This window comes from Hemicordylus capensis, chromosome 4, assembly GCF_027244095.1.
Source record: "Hemicordylus capensis ecotype Gifberg chromosome 4, rHemCap1.1.pri, whole genome shotgun sequence".
Taxonomy (NCBI): domain Eukaryota; kingdom Metazoa; phylum Chordata; class Lepidosauria; order Squamata; family Cordylidae; genus Hemicordylus; species Hemicordylus capensis.
The window spans coordinates 313,405,420-313,420,379 of record NC_069660.1 but is presented as its reverse complement, the minus strand read 5'-3'; the positions used below and the strand labels follow the sequence as shown (position 1 = coordinate 313,420,379).

The window sequence follows — 14,960 nt, the reverse complement described above, 5'->3', positions numbered from 1 at the left end:
AGAAATATGTTGGGAATTCTTGTGGTTGAAAAAGCCTGATGCTTAAGATGTGGGGGTTAGATGGGAGGGTGGGTTTTTTGTTGTTGTTCATAATACTGTGAGCAGATGAACTAAATTTATTTTCTTTTTGCAGGCTTCTAACCAGCATATATATCAGCCTGTGGGTAAGCCAGGTAAGCCATAAATAGAGAGTTTTACAGTCTCAGTGTTGAACTCTCAATCTCTTCCTCTCTCAGTCCATCCATTTTCAGAAAACATATTAGACTCTAGGATGGCAAATGAAGACTTTGGCCACATTTTTCAAACCATGGGTAGCAGTCCTTCTGAGTAATTACTTGGGATAAGTAGCATGTGTTTTACGGTTCTTCTGTGCGACAATGGGTTTGAGGACTCTAGCCTAAGGGCATGTGTACTCAAGCTCTGGCCTTAAGGTAGCCACTCCTGTCCTTGCACTTAGATGATTCAAAGCCATCTCTGTGTTCAGTTTCAGAGCAGAGGGATCAGCTTTTAAAGTATAAAAGACTCTTGATTCATCTTTGTTATTTTGTGAGTAAAAGCTAAGGGTGGGCAGAAAGTAGACTGGATCTGCTTGTAGATTCCTTGGTTATTTGCAATGAATCATCAAAGATTTCTGATTCCTGGTTGTTTAATAATAGCAAGTAAAATTGCAAGGGTTATTTTATTTTATTTTTTAAAGAAACTGTTGTTGCTGGCCTTGTCCTAATTGCTTCTGTCTCAGTTCTGGTCTGCTTCACCTATAAAATAGAAGTATTAACTGGTTGTATTTGATCAGGTCTTCACACAGTTCTTCTGGCCATTGCTAGAGTTCTGTGTTAGGATTCTCGTATTTATGTGTGCAGGTTACCCCAGTGTATGACTCATGAGGTGCAGTAGGCAACTCGTTTCATCTGGTTTCACCTCCCCCAACTATTTTGTACCTGATTCCAGATGGTAGACCTCAGAGTAAAAAAAACTAACTAAACCCAAAGCCTGAAGTCTGTTGATCTCTGGTGTAAGTGATAGCAGGGTTGTTGGTGGACAGTGAACCTATTGACCCATGAATCACCCAAGATGGCAAGCAAGGAATGTTTCACCCTGGAATAACTTTATCTGGATCATGATCTGTTGGCATTCATAAGCAATGGGTTCTGCTCCTGTGCAGGGACCTCATGGATGGATTAGCTAGCTCCTTCTGGCACCCACTCTGTCCTGCATGTGCTCAGTGCTTCCGTTGGTATCGGCAGTTGGGGGCACCATTTTGTCAGTTCCTTTCTGACTGCCAAAGCATCACACCTCATTGCTGAGCTCCTCAGTATCAGATTGGTTCTATCGAAAGATTGAGATAACAGTGATTAGTTTATTTTTCCCTGGTTAAAATCGGACTGCCTTCTGACCATTCTTTGCTAAGCGGACTTAATCTTTGGTGAAATTGAACTTTGGATTTGGTTTAGACACACGGCCCTGTTTGGGAGTGCTAAACCAAGCCCCCATGTCTGACATCAGATGCAGGGGGTGGGGCTAGGGGGCCGTGGTGGTGGCATAACCTGGGCCGCCGCCGGCCTCCCTCCGCCCTTGGCTCCACTTACTTGGAAATCACCCATTCAGTATGTGAGCACACAAGGATTGCTCAGCCAAAGGGAGATATTTCACACTTGTGGCTTCAACATTCAACTTCAAATGTTATGCCAGATGATTATGCAAAATTCCAGATGTGGAAAGCACAAAGAGCATCAGAACAGTGTTTGGCAGCAACTGCTGATCCTCAGTCCTTAACTCAGAGTACCTTAAGTCAAGGGCAGTCTTTCCAACCACCTGCAATTGCTATGGCTACCCAGCTGCTGCAGTTCATGGTTACAATCACTCCTGTACTACTGACAGGGGTTTTGTCCACACAACATCAAGCAGCAGCTGCTGCTGCAGGTCAGCCAACACATCCTGAAGCTCCTAATTTACCACTGGCTACATCTGTAGTTCAAGCTTTGTAGCCTCCTGCACCTAAAGGAAAGTTGCAGAAGAAGGAGATCCCCATTGCACCAACCTTAGAGGATGAGGGGGATTCCTCGAACACTTCTGAGAAGGACTCAGCACAGAATACTCATCAGATCCTCCATCTGATGTGCCTCCAAGGCTGTCAACGTCCCCTCAGAGGAACTAAATATCCACCTCTCGGAAATGGCTGAAGCACTGGGGTTAGATGTTGAACTCCCTTTCACTGGTTTAAACGATCCAGTATACAGTATGATGACTACTGCACAGTTATCACAACCAGTAGCACTCGCTATGTTGCCTGTAATCTCCAAGGCTGCACAATCGGCATGGGAGGTGCTGCAGACATCCATGCCTACTTCGAAATGTCTGGAAGGTCTCTGCAGAATTCAAGAAGAAAACATCTTTTCAAGAAGAAAACATTTCTTACCTTCTGAAACATCCAGTTCCAAACTCTTTGGTGACTGATTGCGCTTCATCATCAAAGTCCAGACGGAGACATACTACATACCATCAGATAAAGAGGGGTAGAAAGATATACTCCACTTCTAGTCTGGCCATAAAAATTGTGAACTATGCAGCCTATATGGCAAGATATAACCATCATCTGTGGGATATCCCACTGCAAGACTCCACGTCCTTGACACATGAGGAATTTCAAAAGAGATATAATGAGGTCTATTCAATTAAGTCCACAGCCATCACTAGATAGCAATTGAGTACTTTTAAAGGAGCCAGCGTGGTGTAGTGGTTAGAATGCTGGACTAGAACCGGGGAGACCTGAGTTCAAATCCCCATTCAGCCGTGATACTAGCTGGGTGACTCTGGGCCAGTCACTTCTCTCTCAGCCTAACCTACTTCACAGGGTTGTTGTGAGGAGAAACATAAGTATGTAGTACACCACTCTGGGCTCCTTGGAGGAAGAGAGGGATATAAATGTAGTAGTAGTAGTAGTAGTAGTAGTAATAAAAACAACATCTGGCAGAGACAGTGTCACGTGCAGTGGCTACTGTGGTCTCCATCTGGAGACATGCCTGGCTGAGGTCCACCAATCTTCAGCAGGATATGAAGGAGCACATTGAAGGCCTAGCATTTGATAGCTAGGGACTGTTCAGCGATACCACTGACATGACAATGGAGTCTTTAAAGAAATCAAAGTATACAGCAAAGACGTTCAGCATCACTGCCTCTACTTTTCACTTTGCGTTGTGTTACTGGCCCTATGGGCTCCAACACACTACCTTTAAACAACAGGATCATTGAGACTATAGACACCAGTATAAACTTTATCAGATGAATAAGGGCTTGGGACAGAGATCAAAGGGCCAGGCTACTCGACCACCCAAGGACCCTGCCAAGCAGTCTCTTTGATTTGTTCGATCGTCCACTGCTGCCACCTCAACAACCTGTCAAAGCAAATACCATCTGCTTTGTAGTTGCCAATACCATCAACCTGGCAAGCCATGACCCTGCATAGCAATACGTAACATCAGACCAGTGGGTTCTCAGAATTATCACTTCTGGTTACACTATAGAGTTCAGAACTTTGCCACCATTCTCAGGCTTGAAGTTCACCCCAACAATTCCTCTGTTACTGGAGAAAGTGCAGGTTCTGTGGGGAAAGGGGGTGATCATCCCTGTGAAATGGAAAGAGCAACTGAATAGATTTCACTCCCGCTATTATCAAATTCCAAAGCGGGATAAAGGGATCCAAGCAATCATGGATCTCTGGGGACTCAGTCTCTATATAGATGTGCACAAATTCAGAATGACGATGTTGCAAGGCATCCCCTACAGAGAAGTGGCTTGCAACGTTAGATTTCAAGGATGCGTATTTCTATATAGGGATCCAAGAGAACCACTGCAAATATTTAAGGTTCACTGTGGGAGATTAAGTGTTCTAGTATTCGGTCCTCCCCTTTGGTTTACCAACTGTTCCAAGAGTGTTCATGATGTGTATGGCAGTGATTATTGCTCATGAAGAAAATGAGGGATAGTGGTTTTTCTGTACTTGGACAATTGGCTTCTCACAGGTCGGGACAAAGAAGGGTTATTTTCGCTGCTCTGCTATCTGGTAACTCTTTTGAATGAACTTGGCATATGAGTCAACTGGAAGAAGTCACACCTTGAACCAACAACAACAACAACAACAACAACAAAAGCTTACATTGGAGCTGTGCTAGATGCACAAACAAAAAAGGCATACTTACCAAGGGAGTGTTACCAGCAGGTCAGGGAATTGATCAGTCAGTTTTTCAACAAACCATCTCAGAGAGCACACTATATATAGAGGTCAGTGGGACTGATGGCATCTTGCAATGCTATAGTTCATGCTCGATTGAGGATGCCCAAACTCCAGCTGTGATACCTCTAAAACCTCCATTCTGATGCCAACGGGCAACACATGCTCTTAACAATCCCATCTACTGTCCTTCATTCACTGTGGTGGTGGACATTGGTTAACAGCCTTTTGGAGGGAGTACCTTTTCAACCATCGACATCCACTCAGTGCGTGACTATGAATGTGTCCCTTACAGGTTGTATTGCCCACTATGGAGAACATCAGGTGCAGGGTATGTGGACTCAACATCAGCTTTGCCTGCACCTCAATTTTTTGGAACTGCTGGCAGTGTTTTGGCCCTAAAATTGTTCTGGACTCTACTACAGGGCAGAGTGGTCCCGCTCCAACTTGACAATACTGCTGCGATAGCATAAGACAATACTGCTGTGATAGCATATCTCAACAGGCAGGGCAGAACAGTGTCCCACTCTGTGCTCCTTAAGCATCCAAGGTGCTGACAAAATGGCACCCCCAACTGCCGATACCAATGAAAGCACTGATCATGTGCAGGGCAGAGTGGGCACTGCAAGGAGCTAGCTAATCCATCCACGAGGTCTTTTTGCAGGCATAGAACCCATTGATTATGGATGACAATGGATCACTACCGGATCATCAGTTACAGGTAAGCAACCTGTTGTTGTTGTTGTTGTTTGCATACAAGAGTAGTCATCTCAGGATAACATGTTCTATATAAACAGATATGTAGGCATAAATAAAAGCAGCCTCTGGGAGCAGAAATAAAGTCTAGCTGATGATGACTTTCGGTTAAATCTCAGTAGCTTGTTTCACTACTGAGCTAGATAGACCAATGGTCTGACTCAGTATATGGCAGTTTCCTATGTTCCTATGTTCCACTTTTCAATGTGCAAAGCACTTTCCAACTTCTATCCTTGTATCCACAATGATGTAGCATAGATAACTGTTCTGTATTATAGCTAATTGCAACTGAGAGAAATAAATTGCCCAAGGCCAGCTAGTTAGCTGGTGGTTGAACAGGAATTTGAACCTTTCGACGTGCAAAATTTGTTTGAAGTAAAAGCAATCTGGGGTTATTTTTAAGTACTTTGAAACCATGTACTGGATACTGTATTCAGAATATGGCTGGTTCTTTGCAATTGTGTGGCTTACTCTTTGAGAGTGGGGGCGGCATGTGCAGGGAATGAGTTGGTGAGAGTGGGCAGATGAGTTTTTGATTATTCCAGTTCTATAGTTGTTTGTTTAAATGAAGCGAACAGTGGTAGTAGTTTTCTTTATCTAAATATTTCATTACTAGATCACTCTGGCCCGCCAAAGAAACCTCCTCGCCCGGGAGCTCCCACCCATTTGGGGAGCCTTGCCAGCCTCAACAGCCCTGTGGACAGCTACAATGAAGGAGTCAAGGTATATTCTTTGTCCACTTTGGACACCAGTTGTCCATTACTTATCAAAGTGCTGCATACATTGAACCATTATTATTACTAACCTTGAAGGAAGTCAAAGCCTGTTTTGGCCATTCAGGGTGGATTGTGTAGGGCACACTTTTCTTCCAAAGCTTTTGATACCGAATGGAAAGGAATATCCTCCTTATATAGTCATCCCAGATTTCTCCTCCTATCTGATTCACAGCTGAGTGCACTAGAAATGGCTATGTGGTCCATCTGAAAGCCAGGAGCCCAATCTGCAACCTTCAATGTAAGGTCAGGTATTGAAAGTCCCTGACTAGCATCTTTACATCACAATTTATATATAATAAGATAATGTGTGAATATTATGTTGAAACATTGATGTTGCCTTTTAATGATGTTCATCACAGTTTGTCACCCATACCAAGGCAGGTGAAATATTCATGCCTGTTACAATTTATGCACAAGAATACATCTCTGCAGTTGCTTCTTGTTGTGTGTTGCCTGGGATTGTTATAGTGATGGAAGATGGAGACAGATGATCCACCACCTGAAGACTTTCCCTTGGCTGCTCTGGCCCCATAAAGAGCTTGGTTGTAGACTCCATTCATGTGATGAGCCAAATGTTACCCTCCAAGCTGCTTGGCAGTCGTGGGAAGTGGATAACACAAGGCTTACTCGGTGGCAAGAATCTTCATGTGATGAGTTCTCTTTGATTATGGTTCATGGGGGAAGCTTAAAAGTTGCTTCTGTGCAGCAATGGGCCATGGACTCCAATCCTAGTGTTGACTAATGTGTTAGGTTAAAAAGAAAAATATCTCTTGCTTCCCATTCCTCTAGTATGACCAGAAATATGTTTTTCCTTTGAATGCGAGTAACTTTCTCCTTTCCCTCAGCAATCGCTTGTTTGTTTATGTAGCGCCAAGGTGTGCTCTGTGTTGGAGTGTCCAGTAATTAAAACAGTGTGGAGCCAATAAAGATGCATCATTCATTGATAAATCCATCATTCAGTGTAATACTACCAACCAGAGAGGGGGAACCCGTGGTCCACGTGCCAGGGCCGGCTTGCTGCAGAATCCACTTTCTTTGTCCTCATCTCCGCTACTTGTCGTGCCATGCCTCAAGCTCCAAAACATTTTGGCTGCTTGTTCTTTCAGCAGAGGATCGCAACCTTGGGTCCTCAGATGTTGATAGACCAAAACTCCCTTACAGGATCCCCTGCAGTTGTGCAAAGAGCAATATTCTGCTATGAGCAACTATGGTCAGTGATGGTTAGCAGTGTACCACAAGGGCGGGGGTTTCTCCATCAAAAGCAGAGTTTCCCAGAGATACTGTTAGGCCTGCTGCTTGGCCAGCCCTACATACCCCAGAGTATTGGCTTTGGCGGCCCTGAACAGACTCAGTTCCAGTGAAGAAGTTTCCTCCTCTGAGGCAGCAGTCCCCTTGACACTAGATGACGTTTCTGGCATAAGCTCTAATCCAGGGGATTTACTCGTGTCTCCCTGATAGGGGATCTTCAGTATGTTTCAGATTTGTGTTGCCCTGGTTCCTACCCTCACTCCAGTAGGCCTGGGCCTATCCCAGGATTTAAATGAACTCTGCTGACTGTGCTGGTTTGACTCCCCCTGCTGACCCCTTAGCCACACTTAGGAGGGCTTAGTTTGAGTTTTTCTTGCCTTCTGGGAGTGCCACTGCAACACTCTAGGAACGTGTGATCTGAAATGAGAAAACCTGACCCTAACCCTTAGTGTCAATGAGATTGCTGAGCAGTTACGGTGCCTTGGAACAGTGCACTGAAGAGCACAAACAGTTATCTGTACTAGGGACCTTGGCCTAGATCTCAAGGGCTTTGCGATGTCCAGTGGGATTTTTAACGTAGTTTTCTTTTTAAGCTAAAGGCTGCCATGCAGTATCTGTCTTTGGAAGTCTCCAAGGTTCCAAAGGGGGTTTGCCACACAGAAGTGAGAGCTGCTGTTTGATCTGTGCAAGCTCCATACTCTTGCTGGGCTTGCTCAAGTAGCTGTGTGGTTCTTTGGATCCTAAACTTCCGTAGCAAAGGCCACCAGCCTTTTAAATGGAAGGTGTGCTCTGTGTGGAATCCACTCTCAATGCTCCAGGCTCGGCTCTGCACCTCTGGCTGATTCACTTCATTTTAAATTGCCTGGCACAATGGGCTTGCTAGTAGGTGGAGAGGCGGTATCAGTTCCTAGTGGGGGGTGACCAGCAGCAAATGAGGGGCAAAATGGGGTGGTTTTTCTGCTTCTCTGTGGACTGTTTCAGGTCCACCAGTGTGCAATGCAGCACTGTGACACACAGACTTGATTTCACTGCTGCTCCAACAGAGGATGACTGCTGTTCTCCTCAAAAGGGTTGGTGTGTGCTCAGGCTTTTAACCTGTTTCATCACAAGGCTTAGGCTGGATGTTGATTTTAAAAAAACACAAAACCCTGAAGAACCTGCTTAAAATGCAATTCTGCTTACTCCTGTATATATAAAGTGCGGCAAATCTATGTCACATGTGTAACTGTTCCAGAGATGGTTGATTCATGTTCTGGCAACTTACCGAGATGGGGGAAGAAAGGGACAAGGAGATATAGTTACAGCACTGGTAAACACACATAGGCTGTAACACTAACACTATGCAGAATATAATTGACTTTTTTAAAAAAACACCTTTTCAACATGGGTTATTTTATTTTTATGTTTATATCCCACTCTTCCTCCAAGCAGCCCAGAGCAGTGTACTACATACTCGAGTTTCTCCTCACCACACCCCTGTGAAGTAGGTTAGGCTGAGAGAGAAGTGAATGGCCCAGCTAGTCACCCAGCTAGTCTCATGGCTGAATGGGGTCAGACAGATGTGTGGTTAGCCCTGCCAGTGGCTTCTGTCCACAATAACGAAATGTGACCTCCCTCTTAAAAAGCAGTCTCCTTCTGCTGACCAGCTGCTGGTGACCAGTAACACAGGCTGGCAATGGCCACCCTGTGCTGTTGGCGAGTTTCCCATGGGCCTCTGGCCAGCCATTAGATCGACCAATGGTCAGCTCCAGCAAGATACACTCTCGTAATTCAAGGTCAGTTGGAATGAATTTTCCAGGTTTATTTTCCCAGGAAAATAAGTTTCTGAATAGACCAATCTAGCCTTTCCCAAGAGTTATGTTCCCATTTAGTGATGAAAATGGAGATTCTTATTAAGTGAAACCTATTTTAGAGCATTGGAGGGGAATATTTTTAAAAACCCTCTTAAGGGGAAAGGCTCAGTTTATTCCCATCAGTGGAATTTACAATCAGGCCATGGGTGACAAGAGGTCTGGCAAAAATGGATGTGGTGCCCTTTTTTCCTTCCTGGATGTTATGAGATTGTTGATTGTTTCTGGGTTTAGAAGCCAGCAGAAGCGGACACAACTTGGCTGCTTTACAGAAAGATTGTTTTGTTATAAACCGTGCCAGAGCTTTCAAGCTGCCAAGCCTCAGGAAATGGTGTTGTGTTTTTTTAAAAAGAATGACTTGCTAATCTTAGGGTTTCAGTCTAAAATTCCTGTGTAAACATTGAATGGTTGGGAGCAGGGCTTGAGTTTTACTTGAGTCTTCTTTTTCAACTGCTGGAGATAATAGCAGCATCTTTGAAGGAGGCAGGAGTGTGTCATCGTCATTCCTTACCCTCTTGCTTCCTGCCATGGATTTTCCTTGCCCTGCCTCCCAAAGCCTCAGGACCTTGTCTTTTAATATAATGTGGCTGGGTCAGAACTTGCCAAGCTAAACAGAAGGCTTTTCCTGAGATTTTTAGGGCATATCAAAGCAGTCAGTGCTGGGCTGAACACAGAAATCCCATTACACACACACACACACACCCTTTTTTTTTTGCAGACACAAGTTGAAATGACAAGGCTTGAGCTCCTTAATCTTAGGAGAATATGGAGCTGGATGCTTTTCGCCTTTTAAAACGCCTAGTTATTTGCCAAGGGGAAACTGGCCAAGCACTGCACAGATAACCCTAGCTGTTTAGTTTGTGGTGGAGCAGTGTTGGTATTGGCTTCAGAAATGGCAGAGAAGCATTAAAAATGAGCACCCAGCCAAGCATGTGCAGATGAACTTGTATGCCACAGCTATGGAATTTCAATCTAGGACTCAAGTGGGTGGTTTCCAATTGGTCCCCAAACCATCTCAGTAGGATTTAACCAAGGGCTGGACCAAAGATCTTTTCAAACAGGAGCAGAGCAATTAGATGACTCAATCATTCCCTCTGCTGAGCACTTTCCCCCTCATCAATACAATTTCCAGAGAGACTGAACTTTCCTCTTCTTGATCCTTGTACCGAGTCTGGTGTCTGAGACACGTACATCTTGGGAGACACGTACATCTTGGGGTACATCCCTAAAGCTGTTAATTGCTTTGCGTCTTGCCAGATTGGCTTATACGTGTTGCTGTTTGCATGTTTTCTTCTCAGGGGTGCATGGCAGATAACTCCCTTCTAGGGCTAGGGCACAGGACACTCTGTTTCCACCGTAGGTGGAGGCCACAGCTAACACAACTGAGCAGAAGTGGGTCTGGATGCACTTTTGGGGTGGGGGCTTTTTAACAGGTCTTCCTTGCTGTTGCTCATATTTGGGATTTTCCCCTCGTTCATTTTATTAACACTTTTTTTCTCTCCTTTCTTCTGGTAAATTTCTTTAACCTTCCCTCAAACTCTGCTCGACACTAGCCATGGCGGGTAAGCACTCTGTGTGTGTGTTTGGCTGTGTGAATGATGAACTGTATATCACTTTTCACAAATGTCTTTGCACGTGCTTGGGTTGCATCAGAAATAATTCAGAACGCCAGCCATCAAGGGAGGCTCCTGTTCTAGACCTGTGGAAATATGGAGGGTGGAAGGGTCACAGTGGTTATGGTAAGATATGGTAGCACCACAGCAGTCCTGGGACCATGACTCTTGGCTGCCTAGAGCAGAGGCACAATAAGGGATATCTTTATTGAGCGGGGGAGAGCAACTGGCCCCATCCAGCCCTAGCACAACATCCCTCCAGTGGCTGTTACTGGAGTCTGTCATGTTTCTTTTTTGTGAGCTTTTTGGGGACAGGGATTATTTTTATTTATCTGTGTAAAGCACTTTGGGAACTTTTGTTGAAAAGCAGTGTAAATATTCATCATCCTCATCATCATCTGCATCCAGTGCTGGGAAGGCAATTTGAGCTCTCCCTTTTCATGTCCATGTGTCTGTAGCATAGCAAATCCAACACCAATATGCCATAGACACTGGCTCTCTACTTGATTGCTGCCATCTCCTTCTGTTGGGGGGACAAAGCACACATGGCAGCCAGTGGCTTGGAAACCTGGAGGTTGCAGCTTGGAATGTTTTCTTTCCCAGCAGTAGCCATCAGCAACGTTAGGGAGGAGACAGGCAAGTGAGCTGCCTGCTCATGCCTCTGCTCCTCTGCTCACTCTCAAGGAACTTGCTGCTGCGAAAGTAAGTGCCCTGCAGTTTCAGGAAACTGGCTGCAGGCTGCTTGGATCTGCAACAGGAGGTGGCGGCAGCAAAGGAGTCTGTAGTATCAAGTAGAGTTTGATTTGCTACTGTGCCACAGACATATGTATAGTAATTGGAGAGACAACTCAACATGCATCCACAATGCTTTGAGTCTCTTGGAGGTGTCCTTCTGATTTTGCCTGAGAAGGCTCCTGCAGTCTCTCCCACTGTTTGGAGACAAATTTCAGGCTCCCAAAAGTACTCAGGGGTGAAAAGGAAAGCGATGCAAAGCTTTTCATTTTTGTCACATTCTGACCGAGCCCTCTCTGAAGTTGTATGAACAACATGTGAAGCTGACATAGACAAAGTCAGACCATTGGTCCACTAGCTCAAGAGTGCCTCCTCTGATTGGGAGTGACTTTTCAAGGTCTCAGGCAGAGAACCTTCCTGGTCCTGTTATACAAATAAGTGACAGAGAGCATTTGGGTATTGAACCTGGAGTCTTCTGCCTGCAAATAATGTGTTTTACCACTGAATGAATTGATCCTGGAAATATGTTGGATGGGGTGGTTCATCTGTCCCAAACTGATTTCTGATTGGCACGCTGACTTTGTGAAAAGACCTGCCATAGAAATAGTTTTTGAACAAAAAAGTTCTCAAAGTAGTTTGAGACTCCCTTTGGGACCGAGAACTGTCTTTTCAATCTAAAAGGAGACACAAGGGAGACACCAATAAACAGCCATTGGAGAAACACTGCTGGGTTGAATGTGGACAGTTCTTCTCCGCTTGATTAATATAAGAGAGCCGTCACTCAGAAAGGTAACTCTTTGCCTCATTACCACGGAATATTGCTCTCTGCAGGGCTGCTGTTGTCCAAAGATTTGTCTGGGCTGTGAAGAAAGGGTGGAAGGATGCCAGGATAAAGGTTGCCATGGTCCCGCAGTTGCTCCCTGTCGTCCCCCCCCCCCCCACACACACTCCTGCTGTTTGTTTTGTTGCCATCACCACTTCTCAGCTGTCAACTTCTGACTTGAGATACTAAGATTGGCCCCTGGTATGTCAAAGCAGAAGGTAGTACCTCTTTCCTTATAGTTACCCTGCCCCCTTTCAAGATGCTGTCATTTCTATAAAGCCTGGATTCCCCTTTTGGTAGCTAAATGTCGGTGGGGAGTCCGGTGAGTTGGAGGTAAGCTTTAGTACAGCACATCTTGATCTGTGGGGAAAGTGTTGTAAGAGAAGCACTCATTGTGTAGTACAGCACCTCTGACACAACCAACACCACTAGTTGTTTGGGCATTTACCACTTACTGGTAGTACATGCCTTTTTAAAAAGGGTAAAATCCCAGATTGACAGCAAATACTAGTCCTTTTCAAACATGTGCTCAGATATCTGTACACTCATACATGTTTTTATGTGAATGACTGCACCTGTGTTAATTCTAAAAGTGAACCCCTCAAATGCATGGTGCGGATAGGAAGTGTACTGCTGTACCTGTGTTCAGTACATCATGTGGATAACTGTTCTTGTTTACAGTTCTGTACCTGTGCACACTGTACACAGATTGTATCCGTGTTGAGCATAATGTGTGAATAGCATTACTGTTTCCCTTGCAAGTATAGGGAGCATATATGTGGGGCCAATGGTGGAAAGTCAGCAGTGAGGAATGCTGTTTGCCTAGAGCAGTGAGAAAGCAACAAAGGACAATACAGGTTGAGTATCCCTTATCCGGACATCCGAAATCCGGAATGCTCCAAAATCTGGACACCACACCGTAACAAAAACAAAACAACAAAACACCTCAGCTCAGTCACTCACAGATTCCCAATTTTGCTGCTTTTAAACATGCAGTCAAAACTTACTTATTAACATACTTATTTCAGAAGGCTGCACACATCTCACCCCCCCTCATTGCCCACCCAGGACATTTCTCCCCTGGTTCCGTCGTCCCAAGCCCACTCCCTGCTTTCCTCTCTTGCATTGCCTCCACCCACAGCTCTGGGGTCCCCACGTACCCCACCTACATTGGCAACCACCGAGTTCTCTTCTTCAAGGGGAGGGGGTGCAGATCTCATGGGCAGGAAAAGACACAAAGGCTCCTTTCTCAGTGGAGGGACCGGAAGGGAAGGCACCCCTGCCAAATGTTTTTTCCCAGTTGCCTCTCTAGGAACCTAGATTCCCTCAGGTTAACCCTTAATCTGGCCTTCCCCTGGCAGGAGGCAGCAAAGGGAGCTCCTCCATCCCTGCATTGCAAGAGAGAGCAAATATTCCAAAATCTGGAAAAATCCGGAATCCAGAACACTTCTGTTCCAAGAAGTCCAGATAAAGGATACTCAGCCGGCGCTATATTGTACAAGATGTAAAATACATTCAGCTATACATTGGTATATCTTTCATGCCAGAAAATTAAATATAGTTGTCATGAATTCATTGACTCTGTAGGGACTCATATTCTAATAGAATACAACACTACAGAATGGGTTGAAGCAAGCATTTTTTAAAAAAACAGACTGAAGCCTACCAAGACTGCAGCCATCAAACCTCTTACTCTGGGAGTATTTCCATCAAGTTAAAGTGGTTTGGAGGTGGGATGTGCACAAAATGTAAACTCAAAACGCAGACGGCCAAAACATTTTGTTGAAACAGCAGTTGACCTGGTTGTTTCAAAGGAACAAAACCTGAAACGTTTTGACTGTTTCAGCAATAGGAAACAATGGGGAAACTCAAAACATCCCATTGTCCCCCAGTGGTAGCTCCTAGGGACACCAAAATGGGTTGGCTGGTAGGGCATGATGGATGCTACTTAACAACCATCCCACAAAACAAATGGTCAAGCAGGCGATTTTTAACAAATGTTTAACCTTTTCCCAAAACCCTCATAAGATTGCAAGCCAATCAGAAGCCAGTGCCAGAAAACCAATCAGCAAGGGATAAACAGGCCGCCAAAATGGCACTTTAAATGTTTCACATCGAAACAGGGTTGGTTTGTTCTGAGCTCGAAACAGGCCCTTTATTTAAAGAGCATTTTTATTTCGAGCTCAAGACACTAGAAATGGGCCGTTCCGAGTCGAAGCGTTTCGACGTTGAAATATTTTGCACATCTCTAGTTTGGAGATCATGGTTTAAATATTTGTAGGCACATGGAAATTCTGTGTTAGACTGGAGGAAGTGGTCTCAATTTGGGGTAAGTATTCTAACTTAGTCTTTCCTCTGATTTTAAAATTTTGCTCACTGTTTTTACAATTCCTGGTCTTTTCTCAACGAATCCAAAAATCGTCCTGGTTCCATCAGATTGGCTGATGCCTGCATGTGTGTGTTCAAAGCTACACAAGCAGATGTAGCTAAAGATGCTAATGCAAGCTGCTCTGTAGGCATCTTGAAGACAGACTTTATTGGGGGGGAAGTAGATGAACGCCATCTGCTGGAGAAGAAAGAGGGGAAGAAACCATCTCCTTTTTCCCTTCCAGATTCAGCCACAAGAGATCAGCCCTCCCCCAACAGCCAACTTGGATCGTTCCAATGACAAAGTGTATGAAAATGTCACTGGCCTGGTGAAAGCTGTCATTGAAATGTCCAGCAAGATTCAGCCAGCACCACCAGAGGAGTATGTCCCCATGGTGAAGGTAAGAAGATAATTTGTTTTCCACCGCCTGGCTTGGCCTTTAAGTCTTCCTATGAGAGGCATTGATAACTATCGGGGAGGGGAAAAATGGAAAACAGTACAGGATTGGCATGCATATACATGCACACTTGAGATGTCCTTCATGGAATGAGAGTCAAACATCTGAA

At 44.8% G+C, this 14,960-nt stretch overlaps 1 protein-coding gene across 6 annotated transcripts in view; it reads left to right on the top strand.

The window, feature by feature from the left end:
* PTK2 (protein tyrosine kinase 2) overlaps positions 1–14,960 on the top strand; it is a 358,217-nt gene that overhangs the window by 337,809 nt on the left and 5,448 nt on the right. For all 6 annotated transcript variants that reach the window (XM_053243262.1, XM_053243261.1, XM_053243260.1 and 3 more), the window contains 3 exons: positions 134–173; positions 5,601–5,707; positions 14,639–14,794. In XM_053243262.1, coding sequence (XP_053099237.1) covers positions 134–173; positions 5,601–5,707; positions 14,639–14,794 — 303 coding nt within the window. The remainder of the gene's footprint in view (positions 1–133; positions 174–5,600; positions 5,708–14,638; positions 14,795–14,960) is intronic.